At 43.5% G+C, this 21,163-nt stretch overlaps 1 protein-coding gene across 9 annotated transcripts in view; it reads right to left on the reverse strand.

The window, feature by feature from the left end:
• Positions 1 to 18,551, reverse strand: part of smoc1 (SPARC related modular calcium binding 1) — a 39,292-nt gene extending 20,741 nt beyond the window's left edge. For 4 of the 9 annotated variants that reach the window (XM_035167173.2, XM_035167172.2, XM_035167171.2 and 1 more), the window contains exons 1-5: positions 18,155 to 18,542; positions 4,021 to 4,186; positions 3,399 to 3,482; positions 934 to 1,046; positions 644 to 743 (exon numbers count right to left, since the gene is read on the reverse strand). In XM_035167173.2, coding sequence (XP_035023064.1) covers positions 644 to 743; positions 934 to 1,046; positions 3,399 to 3,482; positions 4,021 to 4,186; positions 18,155 to 18,256 — 565 coding nt within the window. In that variant the 5' untranslated portion in view covers positions 18,257 to 18,542. Of the gene's footprint in view, positions 1 to 643; positions 744 to 933; positions 1,047 to 3,398; positions 3,483 to 4,020; positions 4,187 to 18,154 lie in introns of all 9 variants that reach the window. The other 5 variants (XM_035167167.2, XM_035167168.2, XM_035167169.2 and 2 more) reach the window with 3 other exon arrangements.
• Positions 18,552 to 21,163: the final 2,612 nt, after the last annotated feature.

A 21,163-nucleotide genomic window follows, 5' to 3' on the forward strand; every position in this document is an offset into this window, starting at 1 on the left:
ACAAGTGGAGGGGGGTGGAGGCCGGAGGGGGGGGGTTAAGAGGCCCCTGGATGTATGGCCATTAGCCGTCTCGTTGACCTTGCACCTGCTGCATTACACATGACATGTATTACACATGTGCCCGTAGTGTGGCGAGACAGACCCTCTCTAACTGCTGCGCTCACTTGTTGTCTCCTCCTGAAAGTCATTTATTTCAGATGTGGGATCAGCTCGAGGATCATTTTGAAGTCTTCGGATGTTCCGCTCGCGAAACTAACACGACGCATCCATTCTCGATCTCTGTCTCTGAGAAGGAACTGAAGCTACAAACTGTTTCCAGTTGGTTTTGAATCGTGAAGTGACTGAGCGTGAATTGGCCCAAACCACAGGGACTTGGCTCTCAGGGCCCTCTTGGCTCCGTGATCCAACAAATGTAGCCACCATTGAATTTTTACGTGCTTGTTTTGCTGCTTCTCAACCCTAATAAAGAATTGTGAGGAAACATCCTACTCCACTGCCATTGTTTCAGTCACACAGCTCGTTCAACGCTATTCTGAAGTGAAGCACAAATAACTGTGAAAGGAAAGTGTTAAGATCTGTGCAGCCTCGTATGGGATAAACTATGAAAGTCTCAGGACATTTCACCCCCCCCCCCCGCCAGTACCTGAACACACTGGGGTCCTGTTTTGCACAGAGGAGCCACTCACTGGTTTCCCGTCACTGGTGACACACCAGCAGTAACCTGTCAGAGTGTGGCACTGGACCTGCAGAGGCAAGAAAGATGACAATAGCTTTGTTTTAAACATGATTTGATTTGTAAAGCTGGTTGTGAATGCAGCACACAAGGAAGCATCTGGTCAAAGTGAAGTTGTGATGTATGAATAAGGAGGATTCACAAGGGAATGTGGAGAAAAATTCAATTAAAAATAAATGTGTGGAGGTGCAGAGACAGACCTGGGCAAATGTCCCATCCTCGTTGCATTCTGGGATAAACATGGACTCCTGAGGTCTCCGGGCTTGTTCCAAAGCCTGGCTCCTCTCAACACGACACTTGGACTGACCTGCATCTGTAACATACCGACAGGACAGTCTGTTCTCGAACACAGGATACGAACCTCGAGTGCTGCTGCTGCTGCTGTTGTTTTTTTTACTCAAGACGTCTGTTCCTTGTCAACACCGCCCCAGTTCACACCTGGGAGCTGACCAGTACAACCGCAATTTACTACTGTTGGCCACTGAGCTCCGTGTGACGTTTGCATGTTTCGCTTAAGGGCATGTTTTGTTAGTTAAGGGAGGAGAGAGAACGATTCATCTACGTTCTCCACAGTTTTATTATTTTGAGACATATTTTCTTCCCTGATAACAATGAGCCATCAAAGTGATGCTAATAACACAGGGTTTCAATAATCCGAATTCTAAAGCCTTGAAGAATCTTTAATATGTTGAAATATTCCCTACTCTGTTTGTTTTGTCTCTCTATGTGTTTAGTTAGTTGTTATAACTGCATGTACTTTGTTAGATAACATAATATTGTGGGTTATTCTCTTCTAAATTACCTTGTCTTCAATTATGGAGAAGTGTAAGTCATTCTGGGACTTTAATAATCCAAAAAGGTCTTAAAAAGCTTAGTGACTTAATGAAACACCCCCCACCATTACCACAAACAGCCAAAGGGATTGTTGCTCGTGATTCTGCAAAGCAAACCTCTCCATGCATTGAGAATTCAAAACCTTCCACGCTGCACATACATCAGGCACAGACAAGTCAGAGACATTTTATTACACTATTGCAAAATGCTAAAACAACACATTCCCTGACAAATTACACACACCGCCACTGACCAGTGCCAGAGCCGCGCTGTAAGCCGCACATTGTTAGCGCCGGGGAGCGCGCCATGGAATCGACTTGATTGATACTTTTGAAATGTCAGTGGAAACTGAGCTTGTGTTCCTGCAGCTCTGATGAGCCAGAGCCGCTCTCACGGGGACACAGACAGGAAGTGGCTGAAAGGTCACCCAATGAAGTGGGCTCCACAGCAGCTGGTCACTGGTTCAAAAACCCATCAGCCACTGCAGTTTTTATTGCACTCACAGCTCCTGTGGAGTCGAGCTTCACGTCTAGTGCATACACATTCACACCAGGAAGCCGACCACGGAAACCGCAGGCCTCCAGATTTGGCAAACCTTCACCCTTGACAAATAAAAAAGTCATTTCTGGACCTGAGAGGAGACAGACATGTTGTCTCCTTCAGAGTAAAAGACTGACAGAGCCAGAACTGGGTGATGATGTCAGCGAGGTGGACAGACACGGCCACATAAATTCATAAATGACTTCGACTGTGTGTATTCAGTCTTATTATAGAAACAAGGCTCATTACATATTGTCGTACTTGTTTCAGTCCAATGTTCTGTTGGAGATGCCAACTTCTTATTAAAATAAGATTTATACAAATGTAAAAACAACTTTTTTCACAACAACAGGCTTTTCACAGTTTCTCCATCATGTCTCAGCTTGTGTGCGTGTTAGTCGGGACAAGGCAGCAACATGAGCTCGTCCAAAGGTTTCATTCTGTCTCTTTACAAGGTTATGTTTTCATCCCTGTCCGTTGGTATGTTGTTGTTTAGTGTCAGCAGGAATTTGCACAAACTCCTGAACAGATTTTAATGAAACTTGCAGGAAGGATGGGACGTGAGCCAAGAAAGAACTCGTCAAATTTTGGCGCAGCTCTTGACAAAAGAGGCTGATCAAGGAATCTTAAACATAGTGAGAGAACGTTTTGTGACATTTCATTTGAATGAGCTGATTCATGATGTGCTGATTTTCCCTGCGTTTTAAATTCCTGGTTGAATAATGGACAGACGGGTTTGCATGTTTGCTGTCCCTGTAGAGGCCTCGCCAGGCGCTTTAGATGTAAACGATGACGGGTTTGTGAAGTGCCTCAATGAATAAAAGTGCTGCTTCATTACAAGAAGACAGGGCTACTGCAAAACTTCCCCGGCTTTCCTTCCCTCGGTACAACACTAATATTATGAAACAAAACCATGTGCTACCAAACAGAGGGAACAGAACTCGGTCCAAAAATGGATTTGGTTGGGACGGCTGTTTTCCTAAAGGGCAGAGGGGCTGAGAAAAGGGGGAGAAATGCCAAGTTCCAACCTTGACTCTAGACCTATCAATCTCTGCTGCTGTTGAGTGGCCGGCATCCAGAGTCTGAGGAAGTGTGTGATCCTGGTCTGTAAAAACTTACACGCCTACAGAGAGGCGGAAAATGAAAGACATCTTCTCGTTCAGTTCCACTTTTACAAAACTTTTCGGTTTTTGTCTGTGGCACAGTTTATGGTACAACGTCTCCAGGAGAAGATTCAATAATGATAAGGTATAAAATCATTTGAGTACATCTGAAGGTTCCTGGTTCTCACCTTTGACCTCAAGGTCTCTCCCCTCAGGCATGGAGGTCGGTGCTGGAGCCACTGGCAACTGGTCAAGTTTCACCCAGTTTTTACCTGAAAGACAAGAAGACAAGAAGTACCCGTGATATTTTTGTTTAATCCAGTATAAAAAATCACAAGTGATTTCAGGCTGACAGGTGTTTGGGGGATCACCATAAAACATGAATTCCTGTCTAGATATTCTGTCAGATTGATTCTCCAGAATATTTGTTGTATCCCAAATAAATATCCATATCGAAATATAACATTTACCATATTATATCCACATTGTTCACTTCTATTCGGAAACATCTTTTCCATTTATTTCAACACGTTAGGAAAGTTTGAACACTACTTTCTTGATTCAATCTCTCAAAATGAAACTGCTGTTTTGCAGTAATTCACTTTGAGCTCAGGCTTTCTAGAAAACCCTTATTACTGCATTCACAGAAACTCTGCCAGCTGCTGACAAGATTATGAAAAGATGTATTTTGTCATTTTAAATAGTTCTTATGCATGTTCAAGTAATTTTCAGATAAGATTGGTTTTAATTTGTTATTTGATGGTTGCTAGAGATTACAGAACCTGCAGCTCGACGTCGCTCAGTCTTTACCTCGACAGCGGCCGCGGTGGGCCAGTGTCAGAGTCTTATCTTTGCATCGCGCCCTCTGCAGCTCACAGCCGGTCTCGTAGCTCCGCCCGTCCGAGCCGCACACTGGCTTCCCCTGCGTCCGTGAGCAGATGACCCCACAGTGATTGTCTCTGTCCCCAATCAGCCACTGCAACCAGATACACGATAACACGTTAGCATAACAAACTCACCTCGGGTTTCTCATAAAACAACAGATACATCTTAATGAATTTATAAATTCTTTCTCGTTCCTTGAAACTGTGGTTTCTTCTTTCCTGTTGGCTCCTTTTCTTTCTCTCTCTCTTGTTCCCCTGTGGTTCAACAAAGGCTGCATTCAGCTGAATCTGAGATGATGCCAAACTAATGTACAAATGGACTCATGGGTCATTTGTTCATTTCTCTCTAAACATTTCTGCAATCCTCAAACACTTGTCAGTTACGGCCTTCCGTTGATCAGGCTACTGTAACAAGGGTGTGAGCTTTGCTGAAGTGAAACTCTGCCTCGATGCCAATTTGTCTAATTGGTGTTTGGCTGAGGACGAGTTAAACCTTGATTGAGATTCCAAGGAGCCAAACCAAACTCAGAGTAACAGGAATCCTTCTCCCCCTGCCCACATCTTAACTCGAGGTCTATTAGTGAGTTGACTCTGCTCTACTGTTGGATGACGGCCTTCTCTCTGACAGAAGTAATGGTTCTTGGCTTCACGGCTGCCCCAAATACATTTAAGGTCTAAAGCAGAGGTTTTCAAAAGTCTGAGCCTCTGGTCTGACAAAGCTTGGAAAAAGGCAGCCCCCCCCACCTCACTCCCCTCACTTCCCTCAACTCCCCAGAGACAGTCAACAAGTGAGCAAAGAAAGCATCACATAGCTGCTTTGACATAACGTCAGACTACATCAAATTTATAAGAAAACAAGGCCTTTATTAGGCGGCTTTCAGACATGCACTTAAGTCCGGGCATTTTCCTGAATTCTTCTGGAGGGGCTGTATGTGAGGACGCAGATGTTCGAGTCAGTTGCTCTGGACACTTTCTGGGACGTCTCCTGCCAGCCCCTCAGTGAAATATGCGGAAAATGTCTCCAAGTGAGCACATGTGAGAAATCAGCAGGAAAAACTGTGAGAAAATGTGGGCAACACATGAAGAATACAAATATCTCTGTATGAAAAAGAGGAGCCATACACATAGAAGATGCAGAAAACAAAACATGGGATTTCCTGCTGCTCTATGAAGATGCCACCCTTGCCTAAATGTGTCAGACCTGGACAATCCTGCTGTGTTCTTCATACGTCAAAGACAAAGTCGAGAAAATGTCCTGTGGGCTTTATCTGAGGAGTGATGATTAAACCTTTTGTGTCTTCTAAAACCCCCGTTTCATAAAATTCAAATAAAGAAAACCCTGCAAATCCCATGTAGGAAGAAGATCTTCATGAGAAAATCCTCTCGAATGTGTTTTTTCGCCCGAGGTCTCTCAAGCAATTACCAGAGTGCTGCTTTGAGCTCCGAGTCTGAAACAGGAGATCTCATTAAGAGCAGGTACGGAGGGAAGACGCTGGTGGAAAACGAGACGCAGCCAGAAACAAAGGGCACAGTTTCCATCCCTCATGTGCCAACATCTATCACAGGACCTGAGGCCACGTTCAGAAATATCCACGGTAGAAATGCATGTGTGCTTCCTCCTCATCCCCCAAAAAAACACAAAAGCTATTTGGGAAAACACCTAAAATTGTTGCTCGGATACCGATTTTCACACATAGATTCAGAACAATCAGTCAGACCTGAACAAGATGGTGAAGAACCCAAGCCACTGATGTCACGAATGAGCGGGTGCACCACAGGATCTCGTATACAAATGAATCACCGGCTGTTTCACAATCATCCCATCTGTATTGTTTGCCTTTCTTTTCCCTTCTCCTCCATTCTGCCCTTTTAAAACTGCCAATAAAATCAAACTGTGAATATCTTTGAGCTGAATGCTGCTTCAACACGTTCACAGTCACGAGATCTTTAGCAAGTACGATGTTTTCCATGTCTACCATATTAGTTTAATGCTGACATATGCTACTTAGCAGCAGAGCTTATGTTGATGGGAAATAAATTCTAATTGTGCATCAGGGAGTCATTTCAATTAATCCTGTGGGGAACGTTAATCTACCAACTTGTTGTTGAGACACTTCCCTCTCTGGATGAAATCCTCAGGACACGTCCTCAGGGACGAGGAGGTCTGTACGAAATGTCAATGCAATCCACTCAGGAGCTATTTGGGGTTTTCAGTCTGGACCAACGAGGCACCGACCAACAAAGCCGTTCAGTGAGCCACGCGGCCAATGTGGCAAAAGAAACATGAGTCATTCCAGCACAGTGGCAGCAAACTCTTCCATATCCTCCTTAATACATCTCTCTCTCTCTCTCTCTCTCTCTCTCTCTCTCTCTCTCTCTCTCGACCTGGAAACATCACAGAACTTTAAACTTTTTACAACACAAATTAGAACCCAATGTGTGCAGGTCAGAAGACAATCTATTTACAGTCCCCTGTGGTTTATTTTAATATGACAGATACCCTGGTGCACTTTCTGCCAGTGCTGACAGTTATTACATTCATGGACAATCAGAAAATTCCAAATGTGAACAATTTGCCAAGTGCTGAGCTACAATTATATGAGTCCACTGAAAAGTTATGACTTTCTTTGGATAGTGTTTCTTCATATAAGTGAAGAGAAACCACCTCTTTCTGGCTTGTTATTTTTACAGATGAAGCCTCATTTGGAAAAAATGTGGAATGATTTGACCTCATCGTCAGGATATTCAAACAGTTTTTACTTCTAAATATAACATAAGTGGACTGGGAAGTGTTTGGCAGTGGAGAAATGAAGGGAACAGGCAGATGCTCCATTATCTGAGATACAGATTAGACGTGCTCCTGAAATAGCAAAAGATACTGGAGCTTCAGTCTGTGGTTGAGATTACAAGTGTTTAGGAAAGAGTCCTGAATCTGCAGGGTCGCAGGTTTAATCCCCAAATAAAACAATATATCTGTTAAAATACACTTTTGGCGACTTGAACTCCCTGAGATGTTGATACGTCCCTGAAATTGACTCAGAAGGAACTTGGTGAAAGCGAAATTTTAAACCAAGAGGGGAAATACTTTACAGAAACACAATGGGACACAAATCCAGTAACAATGAGTCCAGAACAAGCGAGACAGTTTAATATGATTTCAGCCTTGGCATTGGAGCACAGAAGAAAAGCTCCTGTCAGGCAGCTCGTGATTTAGAAAAACTAAATCATTCTGTGCTTCTTTTATGAGAAAGTGCAGACAGCGGGGAAAACACAGCAGATCATGTCAATTTTAACTTGCGTGTCATCTCCTTGGCTTCAGTGAAAGACAGGGAATAATTTAGCGGTTGGAAAAGAAACATGTATCTACTCTGTAGAAGCATATGGCTTGTTTTCTTTTCAGTTCCCAGTGCCACCAGCTAAACTTTAAGAAACAAAAGCACAAGTTACATGTTTCTTCCATCAGAAGCGTCTCAGCCAAAAGCACCGAGGATGGAAAGCAGTTTGTCTATGTGATGAACTGTTAAATTAAAAAAACTAAAAAGGACCCACAGTGAGCTATAAAAGTGATTTAGGTCTGTTGAGCCTCTCCTCCAGGTGAAGAGCCACAGAGTCTGGCCTCTGCCCACAGACTGACCCCTGCGCCTCGTCCCTGACTCACAGCCTTAATGGATGCAGCGTTTTCTACCTCCGCTGTCATAATAAAGCATTAAATCACAGATTTTGAGACAGCATTGTCTCGTAAGTGGAAATAAACTCTCTTTACCGAGTCTCCCACATGCAGTCATCACTTAGCCACACTGTCCCACCCACAGACTCGTCTCCCATAAAGGTGAAACAGGAGACTCGGGCACATAAGAGCTTCTTTCACTTGAACTGAAGATTACATTTTTATTAAAGTACCCTTGTAGTCCTAGTCATAACACTGTCAACTTTTTTTTTTTGAACACATAAAATTGTGGCGACAGCAGATCATGTCTTTGGATTCTATCTAATTGAATTTGTTGGTTTAGCATATTGCCATTAGCTTGCTCTCTGTTGCCCTTCATCTGATGATGATGATGACGAGGTGTTTGTTTTTTCCGACTTTTGCTGCACGTCTCTTTGGGCGACATTCAATATTGTTTGAAAAGGTAGCGATGCAACTGTGAGTCGTGTGAAAAAGAAGTGATCGATACACTTCCTCCCGTTTTCCTGCGTCTTTCTTGTTGTTTATGGTCCCGTGGCGTTCATGCTTTTATTGTGCGTTACTACCAGTTGAAGGTCAGTGGGCGCCGCTGAGCTACGCCACAATAGAAAAACGTGGAAAAATAAGTTCATGAACGGGATAAATCTCTCGTGCTCGTTCACTTGCTCCCTGAGTAATCGTATGTATGTTGTAAAGGGGGCGGTTCTTGTACATATGATTAAATATAATCCTAGTGGAGCCTCTGATCGTTTGCTATATCCTCATTTTTAAATCCAGACTTGAACATTTGGGGAAAAAATTATATATAACAGGCTGCTGGCTGTGGCACGAGATTGGTTTTGACTTCTCGATTAACTCTAGCAAACAAGAACATTTCCCAAATCTTCGGATTATTAATTTAAGAGACACTGCTAATGGTCATAAAGTCCAGTGAGTGATGAACTCCTCATGAGGGTCTGTATAAGGTATCATGTGTACTTTCAAAGACAAATCAATACATCAAAGAACAGTTTCAAAATATGACAACAGTCGAAAGACGAGTGTAATTTAATTCACGTAGAAAGAAAATGCTTAAAAAAGCCGAGTGATCCGAAGAGAATATCAAATAACAGACAATAAAGTCAACTCTCTAATCGAATACACAACGTCCTCTCAGGTCTGATCGAGTGTCACAACAGTTTCCATGGGACCATTGCTTTACATTCATTCCTTACCATAATAAATGTGCACGTGGTTCACATTTAACTGCTGCCAAAATAAAGTCGACTCACACCAGCGGTGAATGACACTGAGCCTGGATCACATGTGGAAAACCAACAGGGGCGACCGGCTGAGTGAGGTTTGTCTCTCAGCTCCAAAGTAGTTGGTTGGAAATCAGCAAACATTTGACTTTCCTGTGGTTTCCATCTTATCAGGCACTCTGTGAATTGTCCTGATGCGGTGAACCTCACCAATCTGGCAACTTGAGAAGTTTAAAACAAACGCTGAGCTATTTTCACTCACTGTCTGTTCGAGAGCAATCAGCTGCTCCACTGTGAGCCGGGATGACGGGACCTGGCATTATCTCCTGAGGGGAAACAGCCGCCCCTCCTGCTGGGACAATAATGGCCCCGGGGGTTAAGACCCACCCGGCGTCTTACAATCAAAATCAAACAAACACATCCAAATTAAACAGACTAATGTGTAACAGGAGCCGTCACCGGATCTGCTGAGGAACACACGGTGCTCAAAATAACATTAGTTACCTCAACCTGTGGGGAGAAACTCGATCGCGATGCAGAGTTTTGCATCGCGGTGAAAGCACATCAAAGTTTTACAAAGAGGCCAACGCACTAAACAACATAATAGAGTATTGAATGCGGCCCCGAGGGAATAATCTCACTCCAACAAGCGCTCGTCAGCCCTTTCCTTTCAAAGGGGAAGACAAGGAGAAGTGCACGTATCTTTAAGTGACGGAGGCAGCTCAGATATAAACCCTGTAACATTGTATGGGCAACGGGATCCTCCTCCGCCTGACGGCCCACCAGAAGAGATGAAGTCAAAGATGAGCCGAAGGGGAGTTGCACAATGGTTTGGTGCTGATATCCTGACCGGGAAACAATGAGCGCAGAGATTCTCACATTTAACAAGCCAAATTCCCCCAAACACACACACACACACACACACACACACACACACACACCCCTAGCCACAAGCGTACAGAGCCCCGAGCCCTCTCTCTCTCTTCACTACTCATAAAATAAGTGAAATGCAACCTCCATTGTGCAACCATTACAGCATAAGCAAAGTGGTCTTCTTTTTTTTATTTTACCGTCACTGGCAGGGATTCGGTTCCAGCCGAGGCCGCAGCCGAGGAGCAAGGAGAAAGAATATGATTTGAAAGTAATGATTTTTTATGTCGGCACACTTAACGGGTTGACGAGTGGGGGGCTATGTGGAACAGAACTGTGGCTAACATCTGCAACAGTAAATGCAATTAGGTTCACCTTTTCAACTGGTTTTATTTTTATTTCTTTGGACGGATTGTAGGTTTAACACACGATATAAACAGTCATTTTCACATTTACTACACTTATCAGGACTTTCTTCAGTAGGAAACAGGCTTATTAGAGTTTACCATCATCTCACTCTAACATCACAGAGTGCAGCACTACACAATTTAATCTACTTTTGTACATTCCAGCCAGAAATCGTTGTTTTTACATTTTCTGTGACTTCAGAAAAAACACTTTTACGCCAAGTCAACATTGTTCTTGTGATGTAACGCTGTTGTAATGAGGTAATGTGGCGCAGGCTTCTTAAATCAATCTGCCTGGAAAATGCTTTGCCAACACATTTAAGGCTACAATAGATATTGCACCCAAATTTATGGAAAGCAGTGGACGGCTGGAGCAAAAGTACACTAAAGTTTCTAAAACACAACAGAGAAGTTTCCAAGTTCACTGATGCGGCGCGCGAGTCCAACAAGTACCCGGTGATTTTCATCCATCCGGGAATGAACGGAAAACAACTGGGTGCCGTCGGAAAAAAACCTGCTTTTGAAAATATTCATTACATATGTGAAGTCGACGTGATTTGTAGCCGAGGAGCTCAAACCTGCAAACCCACTGTCATGGGCGTCTAGATTTAGCATCTGATGATGTTAGAAAGTATAACTGTGGTCGCAGAGGCAGCTCGAGAATGACTCACAACGTGTCTTCTGTGTTTCTGCCTCCAGTTCTGTGGACGGTTGTGTAAAACGTCAGCTGTGTCTTTGGAGTGTTCAGACAATTGTGTTTATGAGCTGCACAGGGAGATACGGCTTCAGGCCCACAGTCCACAGCTCTGCCAGTAATCGAGACGTTGTACTTGAGGCCGATGTTGCGTTTGGAAATCACTGGCTGTATCACTGTCACTGCTACAACTCAAAATTATAGTGTACTAGTCCACAGGCATTACAGTTAATTTAATACTTCTGGTTAGTTTTAAGATCCAACTGCCAGACTTCAGAGTTTTCATCTGCAAATAAACTGTGACTGAAGCGTCTTAATGACTTAATAACACAAAGATATTTGTGCTGTGTTCAGTTTCATTCTTGTCTGTGATTAGACGCCATTTTCCAGATCAGATTTAATCCCTGCAAAATTAGCGAGGGAGCAGTCCGTCCTGTCACAGAGGTGATACAGCTGTTGTGTGGATGTTAAAACTGTCACAACCACTTAACTCTGTTTGCTGCTTCACTGGCACAGTTTGAAATGCTGTGTGCTGAAGAAATGTTATAATATGACCCACAGAAAGAGATTAAATATATATAAATATGTAAAAACTGGAAGAAGAAGAACAATACAGCCACAGTATGGGCAATATAAAGCTAAATGGACTGAGGTTACGTTTTCACCCCCTGTCCCTTTGTTTGTCAGCAGGATTAACTAAAAAACTACTGAACCGATTTCCACACAACTTGGTGGAAGGATGGGACTCGAGCCAAGAGAGAGCTCATATCAGAATCAGACACATTTAGGGGACTGATATATCGATGAGTGTGAGATTTAGAGCAGCTCGATTAAATCTAAGGTAACTATTGGACCTTGGTGGAGGTTTGCTCTCTACTGACTATGCCATTGATTCTCCTTAATGAAACAACTTTTAATTGTAGAGGAGAAGAGAAAGTGACCGTGTTCACTTTCTCTTCTGACAAGGGTCGACCTAAGCTAGGACCTAGAATTAATATCACAAGGAAAGTTTATATCAGATCCTGTCTGGTGGAAAGTATCTGTTCTGTTTAACCCACAGAAACATCCTCGGCATGAGGGACTGCTGAGGAAACTGCTTTATTTCATGCACAGATCGAGATCGGACTCCATTGGTGAGTGTGTGTGTGTGTTTGTGTGTGTGAGACATCTCCGTGTGCTAACTCTGGGATGGGCTCATTACACATCCATGCATTCAAACGCAAACCTGAGTCATTACTCAGCGTGTTTGTCGTACGCACTAACTAACAAGTGGTCAAATGGAGGAAAAGGTGGATCAAAGCGAACCAACCACAGAGGAAACAAGCCAATGAAAGTCGGGGCTAATTGTGAGCTGTTGTGTGCTTTTAACGGGCCGAGGTAATCACTTTAGTCCGATGACTGGCATTTAGTTTTCAGGAAATCTATAAAGTGAATGCCAATCCCTCATGCTGTTTCAATTAACACACTTCACTTAACCGTGTTATAAAAAAAGTGGAGAGAATAAAGAGGAATGTATTTAAAAAGTTCTGCCCTTCTCCTCCTCCCCACTGATTCCTTTTAAATTTCTAATTGGGTTTTGTGTCCTGTTTTTGTACGATTTTCAAAGTAACGCTTTAAACACAGTGCCAGGGTGTTGTGAGCTGGCGTGAACAGAAAGAGCCAGACAACTTTCACACGGGAGGTGCAAAGTGTGCGTGCCACTGGCAGCATGAGTGAGAGGATCGGGCTTAAACCGTTCAAGTGTGGTCCACTACCTCCGCCACTTCTTTTTATATGAACTCTTAATGTAATTACTGTCTCGTCTTAGTAGATAAAGTTTTGGCAAAGTCGTTTTAAAGGCGACATGTGGAGAAAGGACAAAGCTTCGATCTCAAAGAATAAATAATCCAGTCTGTTTGTTAAGCTGCTTTCAGACGTTCACTGAACTCGGTCAGTTACTCCGGATATTTTCTGGAACTTTTCCCGTCAGCCCCCTAGTAGCAGATCCGGAAAATTCACAGCGAGTGAGTGGATGATGTTTCTAACACTAAAAGAATACAAATAGCTCAGGATAAAAAAAAGAGGAGCCAAGATGTCAGCTTGGAAAGAGAAACGAGTTCGAGAGCTTTTGGTGAAATGGGTCGACAACGGTGTTGATGTGCTCTAAACGTCCGCAGCATAATTTATAGGAAACATTGATTTGAAGCTGTAAATGTGTTATAAGAATGTATGTCCAACTCTACTAACTAATTACGACGGTGTCTGCTACCACAACATGTCAGAAAAGCAAAACAACGAGCTGAAAGACACTAACTTTGATCCTCTGTGGGTTCATCCCCACGAGCAACACAGCCTTCTAATTTAATAAGTTATCTTTTGTTATGGTTCCAAACTCCAGCAGATTTAATACACGTGATAAAGAGTTGATGAAAAACACTTTCACACAGAGCTGAAATCCGATTTCCTCTTTATACAATGGTCGGGCGACTATTGACAAGAATGACTTCCCTTTTTAAAGTGGTGTAAAGAAATCTAAATAATAGTGTGTGTGTGTGTGTGTGTGTGTGTGTGTGTGTGTGTGTGTGTGCGTGTGTGTGTGACGTGCGCTTTATTGGAATTGACTCTAAAACTGATTAACAACATTCCTTGTTTGTCACTAATTCCACATCCTGGCTACGGAGCAGTCAGCTTTCTCTGTAGTTTGTTCCCAGGTGAGTGAGTGCATCGTGTGTGTGTGTGTGTGTGTGTGTGTGTGTGTGCGTGTGTGTATGTGCATTTCACACCCCCATTGCACACTTAAGCTCAGACCCCACACTCACACATATTAAAGGAAATGATTAAATATGTGGCAGAGCAGAGGCTAATCTGCTGAGCTAGTTTGATAGGAAATGCCGTCATGATAATCTAATAATCTGAGGGATTACAGAGTCATAACAGGAATATTCCTCTTTGAATGTCACTAATACACTGAATCTACATAGAGCGAGGTCCTGTAGTGGACTAGCACTTTTAAATTCACTCGTTAATATTTCAAGACTCAAAAATATCACTGACACAAACATGGCTTATTTGTTTCATCGAGATTCAGGAATTATTCTCTGAGAAGTCTTTGGAGATATCATATTCATGGTAATCTGTCCCGTAGTTTTGGTGTAATCCTGCTGAATATCAGACCAACAACCAAACGCTGATGATGACATCACCTCCTTGGCGGAAGCAATAACCAGATTCCTTTGGAAATTGTTCCTAATCCCCAGAGGATATATTTGAATGTTCTGTTGACCACCTGAACTTTTCTGTAGCCTGACGTTCAACCTCTTCACAGGAGAACTCAAAGTCTTCTCCAGCACCACCTTTAAATCCTAACTCTGCCTTTATGTCAACTTGAGAAACATCAGAATGTAAAAACTAGATTGTCATGAAATGAACCCTAAATATTCCTCAGATCATTAAAAATAGGAGATTTCCGATTCGATAGACTTTTTGCGTGCGATGAACGAAGTGAGAAAGTCCTAAAACAAGCAGAAACGTTCATGTGCGTGTTCATCAGCTTCAACACCAACAAGTGTTTCTCCTTCAAGCGCCTAATCAGAAACTGCTGTTCATGAAACTCAGGACGAAGTTAATCTAACAGGTTTGTATTTCATGACTCTTCACACAGGACGATGATGCCAAACTATGACCTGATCACTTTGCCGAGAAAGTTTTTCCCCATAAAGACTAAATGAAGAAATGTGCAGTGAACATCTGTGTGATTCCAGTCAACAGCTCTTCCTCTATGCATCACAGCCGTTTCCGGACAAACCGATCTTTTATCGCTCCGCATTTTAATGTCCACATCTCACTAATATTATAAAACACTTTTAATGGTTTTCCTTCCGCTGACTTTATCGCACACGGTCAAGTTTTATATCTATTTCTCTCTCCACAACTTTATAATAGCCAGGGGTTAAAAGTCCTTGAAGACAACTTCTCTTATTTCTTTAATGAAGTAGGTAAGAAATAAAAACATAATAAATACAAACTTGATGTTTATAGGTCCTGCACTCTGTTTTGTTTGGAAAGGCACTGATTACAAAGTAGCCCAAATAATACATATTATTTAATTCTGCCTTTCTTCAAATATAACTTCCTCTTGTCACGAAATAAATATCTTCAGTGAACTTTGTGGAGGAACAACCGTAAAAGATTAAGACTATACAATAAATGTTGTTGATTAAACAAAATCCAGCACCTTATTTATATTTTACGAAATGCCCAGAGTTAATGAATTTGAAATATTTTTAACTTGTGTATCTGCCTCTGATCAGTTGATGATCTCTGACGTTTCCAGTTCTCGTTTTACATGAAAAAACTGATATCCCTGCTGCTCCTATGTGATTCCTCATCATTGGTGAGAAATGCTGAGACACAAAAACCTAATGCAGTGTTTGCTATTAACAAAATTGACTGATTTCAACCTCAATATCTGCATTTGCTGAATTAGAACTTGGCCTCTGACTCGTAAAAAGGGGCCAGTCCCTGACCTCCATTCCTTTGTGCACTGTAAGCATCATTAACAACCAGCACGGGCACCTGCACCCATACGCATGCAGACGTCTCACACCTGCGCTCAGGCTGTGATCTACGTCACGACAATAAAAAGGCTTTCCTGCTTTTGAACCGGGGCTCCACTTTCCCAGCGCTGGAGGTATGCAGTCTTGGCCGCCACACGTCTCAGGGCCTGGCTGTTTATGTTTGTTTTTCGATAAGTTTATGAGTGTTCGCTGATGCAGGCTCTGAAGAATGCAGGTTGACGGCTCATCGCGTCCCATCCCTGGCACCCGCGGGTTGATTTGATGAAGGGGGGATTAAGGGGTAGATGGGTAATTGTGGATGTTGTTCTTATGTGTTAACTCTATAGTTTCTAAATGCTGCCCCCGAGGAAACAGAGGAGAGAAGATAGAATGGAAATGCGATTTCCCCGGCCTGTCCACCATCTGCCTCATTAGAAGGATGATTCTTTGTTACTAAGGACCAGAAAACAGGCAAAAAATATCCTGATGCAGTCATTACCAAGTGCAATTAGATGTGAACTACATTCATCTTAGACTTTTTTTTTTTTTAAACATTATGTCGCATCAAGATTAGAAAGATAAGGAAACGTTTTTTTGGTGAGATCATGTTTTTTCTGCGTTCAGCCCGGGCCTTTGAATTGGCAGATTATGGAGAGAAGAATGTGTGATTACCGTCCTCAACCATCACCGCACCACATGACCCGAGTGCTGCCGTCCTCCCACTGGACAAATTACTACAACAATCATGGAAACCATCAAACTCTCCAGGGTGAGGCCGAAGCTGACTGGTCTGACTCGGATAAACGGCGACAATCACACGGCGAAAAAAGTCTGAATTGTCTGAAGCTTTGTTAGTCTCCCAGTTACTCGTATTCCCCAGCTCTGAGAAAACCTTCTCACTTATTGCATCATTGGGCCTCAGGGAGAATGAGAGTGCAGCAGTGCTATGCAGTGAAGTATCGCTCACGCCCCCCGATATCAACGTGGAAGGTGGGGGTGTGAGCTGTGAGCAATGTTAAAAGTATCTACTGTGGTGGGAGTGTACGGGCATGCAGGGGACCGAGCTCGTCGTCTAGTCCAGGACAGGAAGAGGATGAAGTGGATGCAGAGAGAGACGTTCATTTGATGGAGATAAAGGTTGTGGAGAGAGAGAGAGAGAGAGAGAAACTTTTTTATCTGTAAGGTGTTTCATGACCAATCTGTATTCTGAGGTTCACCCGGTGTGGTTTCCTGAAGCTGAGGGTAAGAGTCTCTCAGCCTGCGGAGGAGCATGAAATCCTTTAACTGGAAGAAAAGAAGGACGGCCCAGTAAATCACCAGGGTCCTTCTGCACGTTTCCTAACACATCCCAGCATCTGCATTATTCTATGTGGTGAATCAGCCACGATGGATCTAATCTGTCCGGAAGGGAAACAATTATAAAAGCAAATGATGAAGAAGCGATCACACAAAGTATGAATTCCCTGTTTCTCTTTCCAGAGAACAGTCCTGACCACAGTGTATTTTGCAGGGATGGGGGGACATTGTGAAATAGTTCCAGCATGTCAGCCTGTATTGATATTCACCCCCCGCCCCCTCCTCACTAACCACAAATATTATACTACATCTGTGAACTGAAACAATGCTGTTCTCCTGCGATTCACATCACTCATCGCCCGCTCTGCCTGGACAGAGCCACGAGGAGCTGAGAGAGAGAAGTCCAACAATGGAGGGAACAAACAGAGCAGTGTGTGTGTGTGTGTGTGTGTGTGTGTGTGTGTGTGTGTGTGTGTGTGTGTGTGTGTGGGGAGAATAAAAATAAGGAGACAGTGACAAAAGGTCTGAAAAGGGAAAGAGGAAGGGAGTGAGGATGCTGTGGTCGGAGGGGAGACTCCGGTCAGTGGTCACTATGAAAAAAGAAGAATCCATATTTTTGGGATCGTAACTTTCAATCTGTGCAAGCAAAAGTCGAGAGTGAGGATTTAAGTGTTTCTCTCTCCCCTGAAGACTCACTGAGATCAGATGAATATTTGTCGGAGCAAGTCGAAAAAAATTACAAAACAGTCCAAAATATCATTTTTCCGGGGGAGCATTTTTGTGGTTTGAAGAAAAACAACACGAAGCGTTTCAGCATGAACGAGCTGTGCTGTGAGTATCACTGATCATCCATCACTGTCTGCAGCACAGGGACCAACAATAATAAATCAGTCCTTTCATTTGGGCTTTTTATTGTGTATATAGGCCGAATTTATCAAAGTGTCATTTAATAACATTTGAAATTTGAGTCCCTGTAATTGAAAGTAGTTGTTGACTTTACTGATTTCTCTTTGGGACCCATTTAACAATTCATGTCCAATTAGTTTCACACGTGGTTTGGACAAAAAATCCACTTTTAAATAGTTAATGAATCACATAAAGCACTAAAGCACAAAGTATTTCTACTTCTTCTTTCTCTCCCAGGGTTTGAGTTGAAATACCTGAATCCTAGTTAATCTCACAAAGTGATAAATCTGTGCAGGCGGATGAATTACGCACGGACTTGGACGCGCTCGGTGGTTTTTTCCTTTTCTACTTAAGTAATAAATCTAAAGCTTTTAAAGTATCTCCTGTGAAACACGTGAGCTCCAGCAGACCCAGGTATGCACTCACCCGTGAGCCAGGCTTCTGCGCGGAGACGTGCGGCAGGTAACCCAGCAGCAGAGGCGCCAGGAGGTGGGAGGAGGTGAGGAGGAGAAACGCGGACAGAAACATGATTGCGCGTCGGTGCGCGGTCACCGGGGATCTGCAGGTAGAGTCAGCGTCACGCGGATGATCAACAGGTCCGGGAACACTTCGCTCCTTCACCGGCTCCACGCACGTCTCCTCCCTGTCACGTCCCTTTGTCTCGACCTCTCCAGGAACTGGTTCGCTGAGCCGTGCGCAGCCACGGGGATCATGACGCAGCGGGGACCATCGCGCTCTTGGTTTATCCACTGCGGGAGGATCAGCTGCTCATCGCGGCTTCCACAGGTTCAGTCCGCGCCTCGAGTCCATTGCATCTTCATTTAAGAGCAGAGGAGGGAGCTGCGCGGAGGACAGACACCTCGGCCGTCCAATGAGCAGCGGGGCTGAGCCTCCAGGTCACTCCCACCCCACACTGGTCCAACATGGGTGTGATGAGAGGATCCAGAGAGGAGAGAGGAGCTGGAGGCTCTGCAGCTGCAGGGAGGTGGATGATCACCGGGGACAATGGACGAGCAGTTGTGAGGTCACATTTTAGGCTCTCATCTCCATTCAGACACATATAATGCTCCATAATAGCCCAGTAATCCTGCTGCCGTGACATTTAGCCTGTGCACTTGGGCTCCAATAGAAAACATCTATTGAGGAAAGTCAGTAGCTGTCACCAGCACAGCAGGGGGCCGGCCTGTGTGTGTGTGTGTGTGCTGCAGGAGGAAGATGCAGTGGCTGTGACACTTTACCTTTAATTACCGTTCATTCATTTAAAGGGTGAACTTTGTTTTCCTGAAGACTGATCACAAAGAGGAACCCAGTGTGGAGAGTTTTTATGCAAAATGAAAAACAGCTCGTTGTCAAAAAGTCCTCAAGTGGCTCCAGGAGGATCTCAGAGGACGTTTAGGCTAAAAACATGATGTAAATGAAGTCGTTTCGAGTCTAATTTGAATGTCAAGAAAAAATACAGAAAACATAAATAAAGATAATAGAATAAAATGTGAAAATAAATCAAACCTCAACACATAAAATGTAGATAAGACACTAGCACCTGTTGAGTGATAAAGAAGAGTGAGCAGCAGCAGCAGCGACCGACTGGATTAATAAGAAAAGACATCTGCTTTACTGCCCTTTTTAAACATCGACTGTGGCATTAAAGTGTATAACAATAACAAAATATGATTATATCATGTTAATAAAAGCCTCCAATCTTTATATGATATTCAATAGTAGACTGTTGCTATTTACTCAAGTAAAAATGTGATTAGTATTCACATTTTATGCTACTTTACTTTCCTACTTTATTACAGAATACTTTTAAAACTTCATAAAAGAGTTTGAAATTTTAATTTAGTTCCACCTCAATACATCACTAATCAATTATAATCCATAATTTTATATCAACGCAAAGGGAACCATTCTCTACATTAAGGGTATTTTCACTTCGGAGACATTCAGTGGAAGACTTTTACTTCCAGTAAAATCTTTTTATTTTGCACTTTTGCCACTTTTTTCTAAAGTAGCGGCTCTGAAAACGTCCTCTCTCTGACCGTGTGTTATTACATAAAAGCAGACAAAGTGAAACTGCTCCCACACTGTAGCTGCTTGTGAACTTCTGGCTCCCACGTCCTCTCTCCCTCGGAGTTCGCTCTTTTCTCCATCTTTTTTCCCTTTCAGATAAATTGTGTGGCCCATTGAAGGCCAGTGAAAAAGAAGGAAGAGATTGAGTTTAGTGCAGGTGTCCAGCTTCAGTTCAGTCCACAGAAACTGGGCTTTTAGGAGCTGAAAAGGGCCGTCCGGTCAACACACCCCCACCCCCAGTCCCTTTCTCCCAGTCTTTGTCCCCATAGATATTTTTTAATTGTTAGCTATGACAGTTCAGCGGCTTTTTGAGTGCCTCAGTGAAGAGCCTTGTAATTAGAGCTATTGAGCTGCTGGAATTGGCACAATTAGGGTCAACATTAATGATTCCTGCGAGCACCGGGCGGTGTCGGCGGAGGAGAGGATGGAGAGAACTCCACAAGAGGGTCAGCGGGAGGAAAAAGGAAAGGGCAGCTGGACATAAAGGGAGGAAATAAATGAGGCCTCAACACACTCAAGACAGTGAATTATCTGGATTCTTATTTATTGGACCACTTTAGAGACTGTGTGGGATCATTATCCGAGCATATCGGCTCTGTGTGTCACCACATGGGCTTCATCTCCTCCTCTTCCTCCTCTTCCTCCTCTCTCTGTGCCAGCCAGTTGCTGTGGGAGGTGAGGATGAGGAGCGGAGGGGAAGGGGAAGGGGAAGGGGAGGGGGGGGACAGGAGTGTCTCTTGGAATGTTAACGAGATCAGTTAATATCTGCTCTTCCCTCTCGCCTCCGCCCTGCACCCCTAACAAAGAAGACCAGGTTTTCCGGGGTGTAAAGCTGTTGTAGGGAAAGCACGGCTCGACACTTTAATTCTGTTGTCGTTTGGCCAAGCATGAAAGAAAACCCCTGACAACAAAAACAAAGAAGGAATGAATGGGCCCGCTGAAAGGAAATGTACTTCCTAATTACTGCAGCGGCCCTTCCAGAGACACCCCTGTCCTTGTCCCCCCCCCCTGCCGCTTACACCGACTACATACGGCAGAAAATTAGCAGGTGTCTGTGGACAGAGAAACAGACGGAGCAGGAGAGAGGCCACCCAGAGATCTGACGGCCTGGGGGGGGGTGTTAGCACAGATGTTCAACCATGATGTCAAATGTACAATTTAGACCCAGAGTTCAGATGTGCTGCGTCTTCTTTGTGATATTCAGGTGCCAACTAGTTTGTCGTCAAATTGTTTTTGTAATTATTCACACGGTAGTATTTACAATCTTTTCAAAATAAAAGCTCCATTTACAGGTTTTCATTGGTTCAGTTCCGTCTTGTTCAAGCATCGTAATCTAAACACTGTGACATTGTTAATATGTAATGT

The sequence above is a fragment of the Hippoglossus stenolepis genome, chromosome 10 (assembly GCF_022539355.2).
Source record: "Hippoglossus stenolepis isolate QCI-W04-F060 chromosome 10, HSTE1.2, whole genome shotgun sequence".
In the NCBI taxonomy this organism is placed as follows: domain Eukaryota; kingdom Metazoa; phylum Chordata; class Actinopteri; order Pleuronectiformes; family Pleuronectidae; genus Hippoglossus; species Hippoglossus stenolepis.